General features: G+C 50.5%; 1 protein-coding gene across 1 annotated transcript in view; it reads right to left on the reverse strand.

Annotated features, from left to right (window-relative positions):
* Positions 1-9,689: 9,689 nt before the first annotated feature.
* The window catches only part of NUP214 (nucleoporin 214kDa), a 121,953-nt gene continuing 111,883 nt past the window's right edge, over positions 9,690-19,759 (reverse strand). The window contains exons 33-36 of the mRNA XM_015424259.1: positions 15,226-15,397; positions 12,899-13,038; positions 11,591-11,615; positions 9,690-9,801 (exon numbers count right to left, since the gene is read on the reverse strand). Of these exons, the coding sequence (XP_015279745.1) occupies positions 9,768-9,801; positions 11,591-11,615; positions 12,899-13,038; positions 15,226-15,397 (371 nt within the window). The 3' untranslated portion in view covers positions 9,690-9,767. The remainder of the gene's footprint in view (positions 9,802-11,590; positions 11,616-12,898; positions 13,039-15,225; positions 15,398-19,759) is intronic.

A 19,759-nucleotide genomic window follows, 5' to 3' on the forward strand; every position in this document is an offset into this window, starting at 1 on the left:
GTTATATCAATGCTAAAATTAGCTTATAAACAGCTGAAGAGCTGGCATTTAAAAATATTATTTAATTCTGTGAATTTATTTATTTTATTGGATTTGTATCCCACCCACCCCCCTTATTGTTGTTGTTCAGTCGCACAGTCGAGTCCAACTCTTCACGACCCCACGGACCACATCATGCCAGGCCCTCCTGTCTTCCATCGTGCTCCGGAGTTTGCTTAATTTCATGTCCATTGCACCGATAACACTGTCTAACCATCTCATCCTTGGCCATCTCCTTCTTCTTTGACTTTCAGCCTTTCCCAGCATCAGGGTCTTCTCCAGTGAGTGCTCCCTTCTCATTGGGTGGCCAAAGTATTTGAGCTTCAGCTTCAGTATCTGGCCTTCCAGGGAACAGTCAGGGTTGATTTCTTTTAGGATTGACTGATTTGATCTTCTTGCAGTCCAAGGGACTCTCAAGAGTCTTCTCCAGCACCATAGTTCAAAAGAATCTATTCTTCGGCGCTCAGCCTTCCTTATGGTTCAACTCTCACAGCCATAAAGTACTACTGGGAATACCATTGCTTGGACCATGCGGATTTCTGTTGGCAGGGTGATGTCGCTACTTTTTATTATGCTGTTCAGGTTCGCCATCGCTTTCCTCCCAGGGAGCAGGCGTCTTTTAATTGCATGGCTGCAGTCACCATCTGCAGTGATCTTGGATCCCAGGAACGTGAAGTCTGTCACTGCTTGCACGACTTCTCCTTCTGTTTGCCAAGGAGTGATGGGGCCGGATGCCATGATCTTAGTTTTTTTGATGTTAAGCTTCAAACCCACTTTTGCGCTCTCATATCCTGTTCTGTCGCTTCTTGACCCTCCCCTTATAATACCTAATTAATACCTAGCTGAGGGCCACGGTGGCTCAGAGGCTAAGTCGCTGAGCTGCAGACCGGAAAGTTGGTAGCTCGGCAGTTCGAGACCTGAGTGCCGCGTGATGGCGTGAGCTCTTGTCTCTGGCCCCAGCTTCTGCCAACCTAACAGTTTGAAAGCAAGAAACTGCAAGTAGATAAATAGGTACCGCTGCGGTGGGAAGGTAACAGCGTTCTGTACACCCTGGCGTTTAGTCATAATCATAATCAAGTTTATTACGGTCATAGACCAGTATAATAAAAGACAAGTAAATACTGCAGGCTGTGGAAGGTCAGTAGTTCAGCAGTTCAAGACCCGGGTGCCGCAAGACAGGGTGAGCTCCTGTCTCTAGTTCCAGCTCCTGCCAACCTAGCAGTTCGAAAGCAAGAAATTGCAAGTAGATAAATAGGGACCACTTCGGTGGGAAGGTAACAGCGTTCCGTGCGCCTTGGTGTTTAGTCATGCCGGCCACATGACCACGGAAACGTCTTCGGACAGCGCTGGCTCTTCGGCTTATTTGATTATCTCCTGCCAGCATAATTGACAAAAGTATCCTTCTATTACGACCTGGAAAGGAGTTAACTATAGGCTTGATCAAAACTTTCCTGATATTATGATATATAAGACAATCGAAAATGACATGTTCCAATGTTTCATCAGATCCCATCCCACATATACAACTTTTTCCTCAATGATCTAGTAAATCTGGCCTCCATTGTGGCTGAGGGTAAGGCGTTCTATCTTAATAGGGTAAAAATTCTTCTATGATTGCTGATATCTAAATATTTGATGTAAGATCTCACAACCAGTGTTCCCTCTAAGCTGAGTTAGTGTGAGCCAGCTCACAGTTCTTTAGCCTCCAGCTCACACGTTTTTGTCTTCGCTCAGGAAGGGATGGCTCCAGAGCAAACTAATTTATGCAGTAGCCAAATTGCTCGCTCACAACTTTAATGCCCGTAGCTCACAAACTAGGATTTTTGCTCACAGGACTCCACAGTTAGAGGGAACATTGCTCACAACTATCTTGTTAAGTGTACTTACATCAAATACAGGGCTCCTAATCCTACTCACGTCCATCTGTCGTTCAACATCTAATATTCTTTGTTTTAGCACTGATCTAGCCTGATCATGTCCCAAAGACAGTATAAACTGTTTTGAAAAACCATAACAGACCAGTTTATCTTCTATCTTTTTCCACCATAAAGGAACAAAGTTATCTTGCATCATAGTATGGGAAAGGCCAATGGGTAAAAAAATCAATTTTAACCAATAATAAAACGCAGCGATCCACAATCTTGCCTCGACCATAACCAGGCCAGCCTCTAAACGGATTGCAGCATTTGAAACGCTTGTTGGAACTTGAAAAATAGCTCTTAAAAATTTCGATTGCGTTCTTTCAAGTAAGGTCACGTTTGTCAGGAGAGAGAAAGAAGCTCCATATAATAATTGGGGCAATACCTTTATAGTCATGCCGGCCACATGAGCATGGAAATGTCTTCGGACAGCGCTGGCTCTTCAGCTTGGAAATGGAGATGAGCACCGCCCCCTAGAGTCGGGTTGGCTTTTGAGCAAGGGGAAACTTTATCTTTAATAGCTAGTTGACAGATTTGGGGAGATGAAAATGGCTCCTATCATGAGCAAAGAAGAAGAAAGAAGAATGTATTATTACGGTCTCTAGACCAGCATGGGCCCCATGATTTATCCTGCCTAGGGGTGCCAGCTCCAAGTTGGGAAATTCCCGAAGATTTATGGGTGGAGCCCGGGGGAGGGTGGAGCTTTGGAAGGAGAGAGACCTCAGCTGGGCACCATGCCATAGAATCTATCCACCAAAGCAGTCATTTTGTTGGGTTTTGATAGTGAGATATTGAAAAATGGTATTTAGCAGAGATAATATAGCCCAGCAGAGCCTGAGTAAAATAATTCAGACTGAGAGTCCATGTGTGATTAAAATATAAAGTTTTTACTAAATTCTAGCATGGGGAAGGGTAACTGGGATGAAAATAACAACAGAGCTAAATTGGCTACATCCTTGCACTACAAAGACAAAACTAGAAGAGAGAATGGCTGCTCTTCTTCTCCTTGAGAACACCAAAAACAAAGACGGGAAGAGGAGCCATAAAATGCTAAAACACTTGGACACTTTCGTCCCAATCAAACTCCTAGATCAGGGAGAAAATTCCCGGGCTTCTTACAGCTAAAGAACATTGGTTACATGAGAAACATGTGACTTCCTGTGAGTAACAGAAACAAACATTTAACCCCAGATGTACTGAGTGTTTTCAACTTGTGATACCCAACACATTTTCTCCAGGGGATCTCTGTCATCTGGAGAGGAGACAATTCTGAAAGTTCTCCAGGCCCCACCTGGAGGCTGGCAACTCTAATCCCCTTACAGTTAATAGAATGTCTGATCAGGCCAGACAGCCAGAGAACCTGGCGTTGCTGTCTGGGAGAGAAGAGTTGCACGGAGCCCCTTTCTCAGAGGTGTTGTGTGCCTCCGTGCTGGTAGATTAATGCAAAGTATTCTGAGGTCAACAACCTTAGAGGAGCCAACTTCTATTTATAAATGAGGGGAGGGGGCTGGAGGACTCCAGTAAAAATACCTAGCCAGATGCTGCCAAACACTTTTAGACAGACTGGTCTAGCTGGCTTCCCTGTTTGCCGTGACTTTCCCCTCTCCTCCTCACCAACACAAAAGGACCATCGGCTTGGCCACGCATGGTCAGAACCATCACGGACACGTTCCTTCTCATAACTGTGTTCATTGTATTGCACAAAAGACAATAGGCGAGTGAAAACAAAAACTGAATAGCCATGCCTTTTAAGCAGGTCGCTCGACTGGTCTTTCAGAAAGGGGCCTCGCCTCGGGGGTACAGCCCATGGCCCTTGTGTGGACGTCCCAGGTTCCTTCCCCCATGTCTCCAGGTCGAGCATAGATGGATGAATAGCTCAACTTAGTATAAGGGAGCTTCCTGGTCTCCCATCCAATTGGAGAGCCAGTTTGGTGTCGTGGTTAAGTGCGCGGACTCTAATCTGGGAGAACCGGGCTTGATTCCCCACTCCTCCACTTGCACCTGGCTGGATGGCCTTGGGTCAGTCACAAGCTCTGGCACAGCTGTCCTTGGAAAACAGCAGTTTGTGTCAGAGCTCTCTCAGCCCCACCCAGCTCACAGGGTGTCTGTTGTGGGGAGGGGAAGGGAAAGGAGTTTGTAAGCCGCTCTGAGACACCTTTGGGTAGTGAAGGGCGGGGTATAGATCCAATCTCTTCTTCTTCTTCTTCTTCTTACCAGGACTGACCATGCTCCACTTCCAAGATCTAATAAGACTGAGCTCACCTGGGCCATCCAGGTAAAGGCAAAATGTTCCTCACTCCATTTAAACATGAGATCCTCCAGGTCTTCCGTTTCTCTAATGGTTTAATACCACCTTCAGTTTCATATACTTGACAGTAGATCCTGTCCCATATCAAGGTTTGTAGCAGATAATTGATTAAAAGGTAAAGGTTTCCCTTGCTCGAAAGCCAGTTCAACTCTAGGGGGGGTTGCTCATCTCCGTTTCCAAGCTGAAGAGCCAGCGCTGTCTGAAGACGTTTCCATGCTCATGTGGCCGGCATGACTAAACACCGAGGCGCACGGAACGCTGTTACCTTCCCACCAAAGTGGTACCTGTTTATCTACTTGCAGTTTCTTGCTTTCAAACTACTAGGCTGGCAGGAGCTGGGGCCAGAGACGGGAGCTCACTCCGTCATGCGGCACTCGGTTCTCGAACTGCCGAACTACTGACCTTCCAGTCTGCAGCTCAGCCTCTTAACCTCTAAGCCACTGGAGCCCCTAATTGATTAAACAATACTTTAAATACCCTGATGCAGCTAGAAAAATGCAACAATGGAAAAATCACGGCCCTCCCAATCGTCACATATTTGCGCGTCATATGTGAAAGGACAATTAGATGTGCAGCCTCAGGAGGCTTTTGTCAATTTGCAGTGTGGTTCTGTGCTTGCACGTAACTGCACAATACCATACGTCCATTCTGTCTCTCTCAACATCCCAGGGCTGTGGTACTGTGTCCTTTCTGTCACTCCTGCAGCAATCAGTTCCCAGCGACTTTCTTGCAAAGAAGTAAAGTTTATCGAGACATTGAAGTATGCAGATTATCTTTACACATCTCGTGTCGGAACTGGCAATAAACGCGCAAAACAAGCAGATATACACAATTCAAGGGGGTCCCCCTGAGGGCCAGGAGCCAATCAAAGAATAGGTAAAAGCCCACCAAGCTAACGGGCCTATTTTCCCAAGAGAAAGCTGGTGCTAGACACCAAGGCCAAACGCTCATGTTACAAAGAAACACTAAAGGCACAGAGAAAAGAAACCTAAAATCCCAGAGGCCCGCCTTCACTCCATGGCAGCTAGAGGCCTAGCTGACACTTCCTCATCCACTGAAATCCTTTCCCATTAAAACACATAGATCTCTTTCTCCCTGGACTTAGGTGCAGATAGCTTTTTTAAAAAAAATCCCCCAGAAGTTGGAATGTTTATGAACATTAATCACCACCACAGCAACTGAGTGTCCGGCTAGGAAGGGATCGTTTCAGTCACGTGAAGCTAGAGGTCTCACAGCCAGCAGTTTTTAAAAAGTTCCGAAGCTGGTGTTAACGTCAGGGCTGTATCTTCGACTGGATTTACTGCACAGTGTGTGTGTGTGTTCTAATTAAAGATTTGTAGCTCTACAGCCATCTAGCGAAATCCCAAGTGCTCTACCCAAAGTTAGCTTGGACTTCACGCAGATTTATATAGAAGCTACCAGTGGTGGCCGACAGGTGCTTTGAAAAGCCCTACAGCCCTCTGCATTGCATTACACTCAGAGGTCACTTCGGGGGGGATCACGGGGGATCGCAGTTCCCCGGGTGAGGTGCAGGGGACGGGGCACACGATGAAGCCCCGCCCCCTGCTTCTGGCCGCCCCGCTTCCGGCCCTCATTCAGCCAGGAGGAGGCAGGAGAAGAGGGAGGGTAAGTCGCTTCCTCCCCGCCTCTCCCCACCCCTGCCTGCCTGGGGCCAGGGAGGGCCTTGGCGGGGCTTCCTCGCACTTCCGCCGGCCTTGCAGGTCCACCCCCGGGCCCCTGATGTCAGGGGGTGTGGCATATGCTAATGAGTTATGCTAATGAGTTCCCCTAGCTCTTTTTCTACGAAATGACCCAATTACACTACACTCAGAGAGCAGCAGTTTTCGCAGACACAGGACAGGATCCGTGCAGGCGCATACTGTTGGTGGGAGCACTTTCGTCCGGTCTTGCATTAGGGGATCATGTCTCCACCCACCAAGCACCCACCTTTTCAGAGCGGTTCCACAGGATCCAGCCCATGGCGGGGTGATAACAAGGCAGTTAAAGTCGGACACAGCTCTAAAGAAACCCTGGCAAGTGCTTAAAACGCTTCTCAGTCCACAAGGTGCCAGCTGCTATTTTAAGAAAGAATCACAAAGTTACCATCTGAAGCATCTCAACACACACCACAAGGGGAGCTGAGGAATGCACACCTCTGTAGAACGTGGGAGCAAAGGACTGGGCACAAATGAACTTTTTGGGGGGGTTTTGTTTTTAAGAAAGAGATTTGTTCTAGAGTCCTTATTGCTAGGGAAGACTGAAATGACACGGGCTGTTTCTGCAAATGGGCTTGAGATCCAGGGGTGGGACGAGGGTGGGGAGGGGGAATTAAGTCTCTCTCTTCTCTGGCTGAAAAAACTGTGCATCTCACTGATTCGCATAACCCCACCCGACCCCACCTCTCTCTCTCTCTCTCGCACACACACACACACACACACTGTAATGTATTCAATAGCTGCCATTGAATGCATAACGATATGTGAACTACATAATTGACTCGCCATGTAAAGCTTCGTCCTGGGCTAGGATCCAAATCCATCCAATCGCATTGCTAGCCCAGGAAGAACCAACCAATCACTGGTCAGCAAGCTCCCCGAGCAGGAACGTCCGTGATTGGTCCTTATGCATACAACCTTATTGGTTGATAATTGTATAGTAGGCGTGGCTACATTAGCCGGGAGAGTTTAAAAAGGGAACAGCTTTAATGCAAAAGCTGTTCTGGCTGTCAGATGTCGGTCTGTGTTGGAGTTGTGTTCGAGTTGTTGAATAAAGCTGTCTCTTTGCTGAATCACTCTCCGACTACTTTGTTAAGCAAGCGACTTAACACACAACCTCCGCAAAGACTTCAGTTTCTGATCAGAGAACTTGGACTCCCCCCCAAGTGCAAAACTGTACAACTGCTGAAGTTGTCAAACACTTCCTAATCTGCATGTTCAATTTTTCACGGCAAGCCCTGTACCAACGACAGTGGGGAGATGGGAGAGGCCGTGGCTCAGGGGAAGAACACCTGTTTTGCATTCACAGAAGGCTCCAGATTCCTGCAGTGCCGTCTCCTGTCCAGGGACCTCGGGGGGTGGGAAAGAAAGGCCTTCCCCAGCCCGAGATCCTGGAGAGCATCTGTCCTTGAGACGCAACAGCGTGGACACATGGTGGACCAGAGGTCAGACTCGGCACAAGATAGCTTGACTTTGCAGATGGAAAAGAGAAAGGGTCCGGTAGCACCTTAAAGACTAATACAATGGCAGGGTAGGAGCTTCCGTGAGACATTGCTCACTTCTTCAGATACAGCGAGAATGGGAGTCCATCTGTCCTTATATCTTGGAGAATGGAGTGATTTCTGATGCCGAATGACAATAGCAGGTAAATGCCAATGCAGATGGGAAACTGAGGCTTAGGCACTTGCCGAGGGGCTTTCTTAGACCGTGGCCAACTCCAGTTGTGGGGTTGCAAAGACCTCCCCTCCAGCATAATGGCACAGCAGCCCACGGTATTATGCTACATGGGGGGTAACTCTCAACCTCGGTTGGCCAGCTGTAAAGGCAGGAAAGCAAGTCTACGTTGGGGATGTGCAGAATGTGGCGCCAGCCCAGTTTTCGTGGAAATGCTTCATACTCACAGTGGAGGGGTCTACGCAACAACAGACCACAGATTTTGGGTGTGGATAGGGCAAGCTTTGTGTTATCCAGATTCTCACGATTCTCTTTACTGTTTTGGGATTTTTTCCCCAGGTCCCCAAAATTCAGGAACACTTGATCGATTGCCCCTTCAATCCCCACCACCCACCCTGAGGCAGCCAGAACAGGAAGGAAAGGAGCAACAGACAGGAAGCTGGCCTCACTGTTTGCACCCTTTCCGTCACTTTAAAATACCATTTAAAAAGGTAAAGGTTCCCTTGCTCGAAAGCCAGTCGAATCCGACTCTGGGGTTGCGGTGCTCATCTCCGTTTCCAAGCCGAAGAGCCAGCGCTGTCCGAAGACGTTTCCGTGGTCATGTGGCCGGCATGACTAAACACCAAGGCGCACAGAACGCTATTACCTTCCCACCGAAGTGGTCCCTATTTATCTACTTGCAATTTCTTGCTTTCGAACTGCTAGGTTGGCAGGAGCTGGAACGAGAGACGGGAGCTCACTCCATCATGCGGCATACTTGGGTCTCGAATTGGTGAACTACCGACCTTCCACAGCCTGCAGTTCAGTGTCTTAACCACTTGAGCCACCGCAGCTCCAAAAAATACCATTTAAAAAGCCATTATTGCCTACGGGAAGGTCAGGCCTCCAAAATCAGAGACCAGGTCTACCCCCATTTAAAAAAAACCATGACTTTAACATTTAAAGAGACCGGAGAAGCCTCTAACAGCTGATGGAATAGAGCTGACCTGGGAGGTTAGGTTTACTACCCATAGGCCATAATGGAACCATTATTTCTTGTGGACGTTACAGAGGCCAAGTCTATCACTTATAAGAAATAATGGGGTTATTATTTCCTATTGGCAGTAGCAAGACCAAGTCCACTCATACGAAACAATGGGGCCATTATTTCTTAAGTGGTTAAGTGCACGGACTCTAATCTGGGAGAACCGGGTTTGATTCCCCACTCCTCCACTTGCACCTGCTGGATGACCTTGGGCAAACCATAGTTCCGTCAGAGCTGTCCTTGAAAGGGCAGTTGTGGAAAGAGCTCTCTCAGCCCCACCTACCTCACAGGGGGTCTGTTGTGGGGAGGGGAAGGGAAAGGAGTTTGTAAGCCGCTCTGAGACTCCGAGTGAAGGGCGGGGTATAAATCAAATCTCTTCTTCTTCTTCTGGGTGGACCTGGCCTCTCTACCACCCACAGAATGGCTCAATGACTTCCTGTTGGTAGCCTTGGGAGGCCAGGTCTACCTGATCAGCTAGGCACCAGCAGCTCCGATCGCCTTCCACAGCCTGCAGTTCAGTGTCTTAACCACTTGAGCCACCGCAGCTCCTTTAAACTATCACATTGGTATTGTATTCTGTGGGTATGCTTGAGACCATTGGTCATGTGAGCAAAATAAATAAATTGATTGACAAAAGGCGGCTACCCATCTTGATCAATCTCTATGATCAGAGGGTGTCCGATGCAACCACCTTGCCGAAACTAAACCGGGCTCTGGTCTGGGGCTGGGTGGAGGACCTGGGGGAGAACCCAGCTTTGCGTGTTCCTCACCACAATCTGAAAGCTGCTCGCCAAACGAACATAATTGGCCAACAGGAAAGGGTCCCGTGTTCTCCCCCCCCCCCAAAAAATAATAAAATAAAAAAGGTTGACAGCAGTGGAGCAGAGAAAATACTTTTATTTAAAGAGTAGGAGCAACATCTCCATTAAAAAAAATAAGAAGCATTTGAGGCGCGCGTTCTTTACTTTTTTACAAAAAGAGCCAGAAAATGCGGGCTCAGCGTCTGTCTGTCGTTTCACTGCAACCGATACCGCTGCTGCGCTGTGAACAGTCCGTCCAACGATGGGGCGAAACGGCTCGGCTCCTCCTCAGCTCCTCCAGCCGCTGAACCCGGAGGCTGACCTGAAAGACGCAAGCCACGGTCAGGGTGGAAGGCAGCAGCAGCAGCAGCCGCCGCCGCCTCTTGGCCGGCAGCCCTACCAGACGCCCCCTTCCACGGCTGGAAGCTTTCCAGGAGACAGCCCGCGGCGGGCTTGAGCCGGCCCGGCATCCCTGGTGAGCCTCTGGGGCTTGTGAAAATGATGCGGGGTGGGTGCCCGGCTCGTTCTTGGAGGAAACAGAGCTTCTTAGGAAGCCAGGAGAAGCGCAGGGTCTTGTGGCCACGGCCCAGAGTTCACCAGGGACAGAGCCGGGCTGTGCAGAGCAGAGGGCAGATTTCCCAGGCCAGAAGCAAGTGGATGTGCCGGGAGTGGGGGGGTGGGGAGGGCTCCTCCTTCTTTCGGGCTGGAGGCTGCAGAAAGCCTCGAGGATTCGGCCAGGCCTCTGCCTGTGAGGCTCCCAGTCTTCACTAGTGTTGCCAGGTCTGGGTTGGAAGATACCTGGAGACTTTGGGGGGGGGTGGAGCCGGGAGAGGGCGGGGTTTGGGGAGGGGAGGGGCCTCGGCATGGCCCAATGCCACAGAGTCCACCCTCCAAAGCAGCCATTTTCTTCAGGGGCGCTGAGCTCTGTCGGCTGGAGATCCGTTGCAAAAGCGGGAGATCTCCAGGCCCCACCTGGAGGCTGGCAACCACGGTCTCCACTCGACCCCTTTATACCCGCCCCCCGCATTTGACTCCAAGCACAGGGACTGCTCTAGCTTAAAACAACTTTTAAAAAAAGAAGGTCCCGTTCCTGTCCCTTTTAAACTGGGCCACTGTTAACGTTCGGGACCTTCGCTGCGATTGCGAGGACCGGCGCTTGCTCTTCCCGAAAGTGAGACCAGATGGTTTCTCCCGTTTTGTAAGACCCACAGAGTCACGCCGTGAGCCTGCCGGCGGAGGGCTCTTTATTTTAAGCCATGTACGACCCCGCGCATATTTCAGGCGCTTCTCTGCACACGGTGCCTAATGCTTACATCCTGTGCGTTTGAAGGAAGGCCGGAGGCCGTGCAGCCCGGGAGTAGTCCAGTCCTTGCAAGAGTCCAGCCTGCTTGCAGCCATTCCCTGCACCTTCTCGGGCTCCGCCTCCTGGTGTCCGATTGGGACCCCTCCCACTTTCGACCCTCCTTTGTCCAGGCCCCCTTCCCCATGCCCCCCTTGTCCTCCTGTGCTTTACTAGCCCCCCCCCCATGTCCAACTCTGTAGGATCTGAGCAGCTCAGCCAGTGAGGGAGAAACTCTTCCGCCAGTCCCACCCATCTCTCAACACCAGGATAGCTCCTAACCTTCGGAGATGGGCAGGGCCGGCCGAAGGGGCACCATCACTCCCAAATTCCTTGGACTTCGAATACAGAAGACAGGATCCCCCTCCGTCCCCGGGGCGGGCTTCTGATGCAACTTTTGCACTTTACTGTGCATCTCCAGCTGTTAACGTAGCCCCTTCTCCACCCCACCCCCCATGACGTGCTCTGAAACTCCATTCAGAGAAGACCGACACATAAGTTGGACAGTATTTCCCATGGATCAGCCCTGAGGGAGAGGTGCAGGCAAAGAGCTGCCTCTGAGATCCTAAGCTCCTCATTAATGCTATTAAAAGGAGGAACGAGAGAGAGAGAGAGAGAGAGAGAGAGAGAGAGAACGAGAACGAGAACAAAGCCAGAATCTCATCTCGCCGAGTCAAAATTCAGCCGGGATTACTGGTTTTAATACCTTTCACCCCCAAAGAAGCTTCCTTTCACACTCAAAGAAAGACACGAGGCAGTGATAGGGACTTACGCGTTCGATGATCCAAAGCCAAAGCCTGCAGGAGGGCAACAATGCAAAATTAAGAGGATTACTGGCCAAGTTACATAGCGAGCACACATCAGAGAGGCACGAGGGTGCCTTGAAGCCACACCCCTCCGATTCAGAGGTTCTGTCCCCAAATGCGTTGCCTGTCCCCAGAATCTCCTTTGCTTGCAACTAGGCTCATATACATATATGTATATATATATACTAGGAAAAAGGCCCGTTGTGGAAATAAATACAACAGCATCTAGAAAGAGGCTCTGGGCGGGTGCCCCGGCCTTGGACACTCAGTGTCAATTTGCTGTGGCGACCTCAGCAGGGTATAATGACACTGAGTCCACCATTTTCTCCAGAGGAACTGATCTCTGCTAGCTAAAGAACAGTTGTAATTTTGAGTGATCTCCAGCCCTCGCCTGGAGATTGGCAACAATGGTTCCCCAGAAGGGAATAGTTGGTTTGGATGGTGGAGTCTATGGCTTTGTACCTGTCCGAGGTCCCACGCCTCCTGAAACCTCACTGCTCCATCCCTCACATCTCCAGGAATTTCCCACCTGGAGTTGGCAACCCAATCTCCTTCCCAGCCAATCATCAACCTACCTTTATTTCCTCCTCACTCTTCAGCTTTCCACCCCCCCACACACCTGCAGCCTCTCCCGTGCTCTGGAGCCCTGACTGCTACGTCACACTGGCTGTCATACGGGGGCCACCTCAGCAGCATATAAGGATACAGAGCCCACCATTTTCTCCAGGGGAACTAATCTCTGCCATCTGGAAAGCAGTTGTAATTCTGAGTGATCTCCAGCCCTCACCTGGAGATTGGACACATTTTACCTCAGAACAGCAAAACTGTTTAGAACGTTAGAGGCAAAAGCCAATCAAGTCGCATATGCAAACGACCTCTGTGTTCCGAGGCAAAGGCCAATGAGGCTGCATATGCAAATAACCTCTGTGCTCTGACAGGCAAAGCAGCCAGTGGATAGGGAGACCCTCTGAATGACAGATCAGAGAGCGAACTGATTTTGGAGCGTGTGGAATGTTCTAGAGAAGTGCCACTACCATTCGGCTATTATTTACAAGGGAGATATATACACTGACCTCTCTCTCTGGGCTGATCTTTCCCTTTTCTTTCTCTCCCCGCCTTTCTGGGTCCAGAGCCCTCCTTCCTTCTCTTGCCATGAGATGATCACAATGTATCCCACTTCCGATCATGCTGTGACCCAAGCGTGAGTCACTCAACGGAGACATCCCCACTCCCTTCCTGAACCAAATGTAATTTTGACCACCAGGATATCCTACCTCCTCCACTGGATCCAAAGCCGGCGAATCCACTGCCCTGAGTGCCAAACCCAGTAGATTGCTGGGACAGGGATCCAAAAGTGGGGGTGTTTTGATTGGCCAACGTGCCAAAGGATGCAGTGTTTGCTGTGCCACCAAAACTGTATTAGGAGAGAGAGACACACACACAGACGGTCAGATGGACCAAGTAAGCGAATTGTCAGATTTAAACCCCAGCACACCACTGTCTTAATATTGCCTCAGTATCCCAGAGCACTCCCAACCCCTCAATCCTGGCTCACCATCCGAAACCCTTTAGACCTCTTCCGGATCTCTTTTTCTAGCTCTTCCCTGGTGCGTCCCTTGCACTTGTTCCTGGAGAACCATAATTTGTTGACCTTGGAGCAGTCACACACACTCTGTTTAATCTACCTCACAGGGTGGTTTGCAAGGATAAAAAGAAGGAGAGGGAAATAATAGCAAAAGCCGATTTGGGTCCCCAGTGGGGAGAAAGGCCGGGTACAACAGAGTAAAACAAAAGCCCTGGGGCCCCAATCAAAGTGTTGGCTCTGGCCTTTACAGGCATCTGTAGGATGCGTCTTGATTATCGAACGGTGGCTTTCTTCTGCACACTCTGTGTCAGGTGCACAAAGATCATGGGAAGAGGCCCTGCTCAAGATGCCCCTTATCTGCTCAAGTGTGGCTTGGAGGGAGGGAGGGAGGGAGGGAGATAGATAGGGGTGTGCAAAAAAATAATAATTGGTTTTTAACTAATTTGGGTCTATTGGGACCCGAAAAAAACCAGTATCCCCAAATATTCCCAAATACCAGTATTGGTATTGTATTCAGGTCAATATTTGGGAAACCCGAATTTATTTGGCTCCGTTATACCCTATGGGGAGCATCCCCATAGGGTATAATGGAGAATTTCACTTGCCAAGTCGGGCCGCTGCGATAGTTCGACTCTGTGAGCGAACTGAAGGCATTTAGCCGCGTTGAACAAAAGCCGATAAAAGCTGGATAATATCGCCTTGTATTCGGGTGTGGCTATTTTAGTAGCCGAATAAAATCTGTATTCGGCTGAATGAATACCCAAAAAATACCGATAAGGTACTTTTCGGGTGTTTATTTTGCTTGGTACTTACCGAGTGCGCACCCCTAGAGAGATCTTGTGCCTTGTCTGTCCTAGAACTGTCACTATAGGGAGGCAAGCCCTGGGGAGTTTTCAGAGGCCTGCTAAGATTTTGCTTTTTTGAAATGGCTTGGCCCTGCTGATTAGCTGCTGCCACCATTACATTACTTCACTTGTTTGCTTGATTGAAAATGGTTTGGTTTTTAAAACAGATTTTGGGTGTGTGGGGGGGTGTTACAGTATTGAAAGCCACCGTGAGAGGCACAAGCTGATTGGGCAGAATATAGTATTAATCATTCTGGGGTGGGGGGAGGGATAAAAATGTCAAAGGTAAAGGATGGGCTGAGCTGACAACGCGCTTTCCCATTTGTGACTCACAGCCTGAAGTGGCAGAGATGTTAACGACCTTTCTAGGCCTCTAGATGCTGATGCAGATGCACTGCAAATACCACTGGCCTCACCTGGCAGAGCAGGGTTGTTGTTTTTAAAGAGCCATCCATAGAGGGCTGCCTTTTTTCACTTTTGCTTCTGATAAACAGGTTTGCTAGGACAGTTGTATTTTCTCAAGAGCCTGCAAGACCTGTTTGACCAGAGGCAATAAGAAACCTGCAAGTGTGTGTGTGTGTGTGCGCGCTACATGTCCACTGATTCTCTTTCTGTGTATTAATAGATTTTTCCATTAATAGTCTTTTTACAACTACATAAAAAACGTATGCACCAAAGGAATATTATGAACAACGTAAAGGTATTGTTCAAGACAAGACCATGGAACTGATTTAACCTGACAACGAACTAAATGACGGCAATGAAGGTTCCAGGTGAATCTCTCCAGGGAAGGAACGGCAAAGCAGGGCCTGGAAAAGGGGCTCTCTGTAACAGGCATGGGCCTCGACTCTGCAGACAGGGACATTCTGGAAGCAGACCGGAACTCCTGGACAGGTTTGTATGGGAGGAGGTGATCCTTCCAGTGCCCTGATCCCCACCATGAGAACTGAGCCTGTTTCTCCCTACACAGCCCGGCCCCTTTGCTTGGACTCCGGTTTCTTGGCCATGCTGGAGTGTGACAGAATATGAGGTGGTAGGGAATAAATTATTCACTGTATGATGGGATGCTTTTATGTAAATAGCGTCGAGCACCTAGCTATATTAGACCAATGAAACAAAAAGCGAGCCCTTCCCAGAAAAGTGAAGTCCCCGAGATCTGTTGCCTGCTTACCCAAATCCTCCGGTGTTGGCGGCTGCTGTCCCCTCGCCGAAGACTTTGCCTCCCGTCGAGCCCAGAGGGCTTGAAAAGGCTGGGGCTGAACCGAATGCTGGCACCCCTCCAAATCCAGGGGACCCCCCGAAAGTGGGAGGGCTGCCGAACACTGGAGCAGCTCCGAAGCCACCTGAGCAAAACAGAGGCAAAAAGAGGGACAAAAAGAAAAATCACAGTCAACAATAAACAGACAGGAAAAAGAGAGAGAGAGAGAGAGAGAAAAGGAGACGAGTTAGATTCTCCCCTGCAGCAAACCGAGAAAACAAAAGCGGGCGGCTTCCCGACAGTCGCTGCAGCTGCAGAGCTTGCAAAGGGTCACAGTGAGGCTGTTGCACTTTCGCTCTGAAACTTAAGGATGGGAGACACTCAGACGCGTCGTGCAAATCAAGGGAACGGTCCCCCAAATCACCTTGGGCTGGAGCCATTTCACAGAAGCACCTTCCCCACCCCGGCTGGGCTGCATCCAGCGTTTGGCTCTCCGTGACACGGGAACAGCAGCAAATTCTTAACTCACGCTGGGGGGGGGGGAATGGTGGTAGGCGGCGGGGTATGTGTCTAAACCAGGGATCCCAAACACGGTCCTCGCTTTTCTGGCCCCCATCAAGTGTTTTGGGAAGTGGGCCGGGCCAAGTGGGTCTTTGCCCAGCAAGGCTTCGGATTGGCTTTGCAGATTTTTTTAAAAAAAGGTTACTTGGGCAGCAACTGGCCACCGCAGCGCAAGAGTCTTCACTGTGTGACTGAAGGTAAGCTGCGGCAGCCGTTTTGTGGCCAGCCGTTCTGCGGCTGCGCCCACCGCTCTGTGTCAAGAATCCCAAAGGTGCCCACAGGCTCAAAAAAGCTGGGGGCCCCCCTGGTCTAAAAGGCAAAGGCTCTCCTGCAGATGCCTGATCTGGAAGGAAGGGGCAGACAGGGAAACAGAGGAGGGTGGGGGCGTGACGCCGTGTGGTGATGCTCCGGCTTTTGGGCAAAACTCTTATTGTTTGACTCCAATTTTACCCACAGAGTTTTGCCCAATAACCACAGCGTCGCCCCTGACATCACCCACGCCGTGACGCCACTTCCGGGGGACGTCAGCGTGTTGGGGGGGGGGCGTCCCCGTCCACTCCTGGAATGCCTCCCAGACCCCCCTGCTGGCAAGACGAAGGGACCCGGCAACCCTAGGACTGGTCCCTTCTTCCCCTCCCACGCCAAGGTCTTGAACGGGGTTGTGGCATGTTCGGTACCAGCAATCGTAAGCCCCCGGGGGCCAGAGCTTTCCTTATGCCAGCCAAGAGGGTTGTAGGAAAAGTGACTCTGTGCTCCACTGGGACTCAACCGGCCACTTGGAGGGCGGGGGTGGGGGCCTCGCTTTACCACCTGCCGCCCCCTCTGGCGAAACAGATTGCCAGCCAGTGATGCAACACTCGTCTTTGTTTAGAAACCCTCACAACCAATGTTCCCTCTAAGCTGTGGAGTCTTGTGAGCAAAAATTCTACTTTGTGAGCGACTGGCATTAAAGTTGTGAGCGAGCAATTTGGCTGCTGCATAAATTAGTTTGTTCTGGAGCCACCCTTCCTGAGCTGAGACAAAAATATGTGAGCTGGAGGCTAAAAAACTGTGAGCTAGCTCACACTAACTCAGCTTAGAGGGAGCACTGCTCACAACCACCCAATGAAGCAGGCCAGGCTGAGTAAACAACTGCTGAAGGCCATGCAGTAGGCTGGGCACTGAAATGGCACTTGGTCCGCTGAGGGGGCAAAGGGCAAAATCGGGGGGGGGGCATTCTGCAGAGTTAAGGCCCCCACCGTTCCTTGGCGATGGGGCGAGGTGGCAGCTGAGCCCAGTTCTTCCGTTTTTTTCTAAAGCTTAGGGAGGCAAGATGTATTACAGATTTCTCCACCGCTGCTATGGAAGCTGGCTGCTTTGTAACTAAATACACACAGCGTTTAATGGAGGGCATGCACCTTTCTAAACCCTCGACATGCACAACCGAGGCAAGGCCCATCAGCATTACGAACAGCACGTACACAGCATTTCAAATGTCCAGACTACGCGCCCGTCATCGCAGTATTTCCTAGAACAGCCCTGTAAGATAAACTGGAATTCTCATCCCGGCACTCCGGAGGGGAGGCTAAGGCTGGTGAAGTGAGACTTGACCCGGCCCGCTGCACCATCAACACCAGGTCTTGGGGTTGGGGGGAGCTTCTGCAGGTCAACCTGTGTCTGGACTGCACCAATGCTGCGTGTGTGTGTGTGGGGGGGGGGCGGGTCCACATAATTCAACATTCCTCCATAAATTAAAAAAAAAGAGAAAACCTCGCAGAAAGAAAACCATCCCCTTGGGATTCTAGATTATAATTCTCCCGGTCACACCCGCCTTCCATGCATGGGGAATTTTTTTGTTTGCATGGAGGAGCTTTCGCTGCCGGCAGCCCCAACCTGCAGCTTGAAATGGTACAGCCCAGACCCAGGTTGGCCATCTTATCTTAGTGAGAAGAAGGCCTCGGCCGGTTTACGAGAGACAATGCGATTGCATGCAAGGAGACTGGAGAGTTACCCATCACATTTGCAACCCTGCATCCAGTGCCTTCCAGATATCCATCTCTAAGCAGCTTCTGGAGGGACCTCAGCCTCCCGCCCACATCGGAGAGACAGCATCGTCTTAAGAGCTGCAAATCCCCACCCAGCCGGCACAGGCAAGAACAGGCGGAGGGGACTGATTTCAGAGCCGCCTCATGCATCCCTCCGTAGCACTTACTGCAAAAGGAGTGGCTAGATTCTGCAGGCATGTCCTTATAAAAAAATCCCCCGGACATGAATTGAGCCGGCCAGAAACGCCTGCTGGAGCCGGCATGCAAAAAAAGGCACCAGCGGCAGCAGCTGCCGCCAGCTCTCTGCAAAAAAAACAACACACCCCCCCACCACAAAAACCCTGAGCAGTTGCTAAGGTAGCATTTCTAATGTCGCCAGGAAAGCCGCAGCCGCTCCAGCGTAGCTGCCTATCGCACCCTAGAGGCGGGCGGCTTGCTGAGCTGAGCTGACCTGTCAAGCGGGCGTGGGGAGGGAGGGAGGGAGACCTCCCAAACGCAAAGACGTCAGGCTGGGCTATTGTCATTCCCTCTGTGCTTTAGGGAGTGGAGATTCGGAAGAGGAGCTTGACTCTCAAAGAGCTCACAGGGAACTGGCATTTGGACACTTATGAAGCCTGCGCAGCACTGAGCCAGATCATCAGCCGGCAACTTTGCTCAGCGGGCGTCAATTATAAGAACATAAGAGATGCCAATGTTGGATCAGGCCAAAGGCCCATCCAGTCCAACGCTCTATATCACACAGTGGCCAGAAATACCAGGTGCCACCAGGAGGTCCACCAGTGGGGCCAGGACATTAGAAGCCCTCCCACTGTTGACCCCCCCCCCCAAGCACCAAGAGGACAGAGCATCACTTGCCCCAGAGCCCCTATCTATACCTTGTGGCTAATAGCCACCGATGGACCTCTGCTCCATATGCTTATCTAATTCCCTTTTGAAGCCGTCCATGCTTGCAGCCGCCGCCACTTCCTGTGGCAGTGAGTTCCATGTGTTAATCACTCTTTGGGTGAAGAAGTACTTCCTTTTATCCGTTCTAAACCGAGCGCTCAGCAATTTCATGGAGGGCCCCTGAGTTCTTGGATTGTGAGAAAGGGAGAAAAGTACCTCTTTCTCTACCTGCTATACAGGTCGAGGAAATCAGCTTGTCTTGGGGCAGAATTGCCGGCATATTCTAGGGGTGGAAGAACAGAACCTTCGGCCCCGTATATGACCTGTCGCGCGAATGGAAGAAGCCAAAGAAACTCCTTTGGAGACCGTCTCGTGAGAATAGCCAATCCTGCTGGCCCAGTCCGCTTGGGGAAGGCTGCAGCAGAGCCACAAACCCAATCCGCTCCCCCCAAATGAGGCCCCTCCCACCACAACCTTCTGCTTTTCCGTCCTGCGCTTCTGTCTCTTGCCTGTTCAGGAACACAGATAACTCCCTTTTGCCGTTTGACTGGGGCGGGGGGGAGGGGGGGGAAGATGCATTTTAATACCCTGGGTGAAATTCCAGCCCTGGCCACTGTAACAGATACTGCCTGGTTGTAAATACAAACTCTCTGGAAAGAAATATAAAAATAAAAGTGCTCCTACTGAATTATTTAACACAGATCAGGTATCTAGTTACGCGCCTCTGTCCGAGCGCCGTACGTATTTTACCCATGGGCTCCACACGCTTTGTTCTGGGTTGGAATCTCCCATGTGTTCTAAGTCAGCAGACACGATGCGAAGGGAGTGGAGAGTGATGCGCAAGCAACAGAGCCAGAAAGGCAGAGGCCCCCTCCCCATGTGCAGTGTTTCCCTTACGCCACAGGCCCTTGTAAAGTGGGATTTAGCGCTTCTGCAGCAGGAGGTTCACTCCCAACAATGCCAGGGCAGGCACAGCGGGCACCACCGGCCAATAAGAGCAGCAGCACAGTGCGAGTCCCGCCTCCTCTTTTCCTCTC

Source organism: Gekko japonicus, unplaced genomic scaffold (genome assembly GCF_001447785.1).
Source record: "Gekko japonicus isolate JY-2015 unplaced genomic scaffold, Gekko_japonicus_V1.1 scaffold2121, whole genome shotgun sequence".
Classification (NCBI taxonomy): Eukaryota; Metazoa; Chordata; class Lepidosauria; order Squamata; family Gekkonidae; genus Gekko; species Gekko japonicus.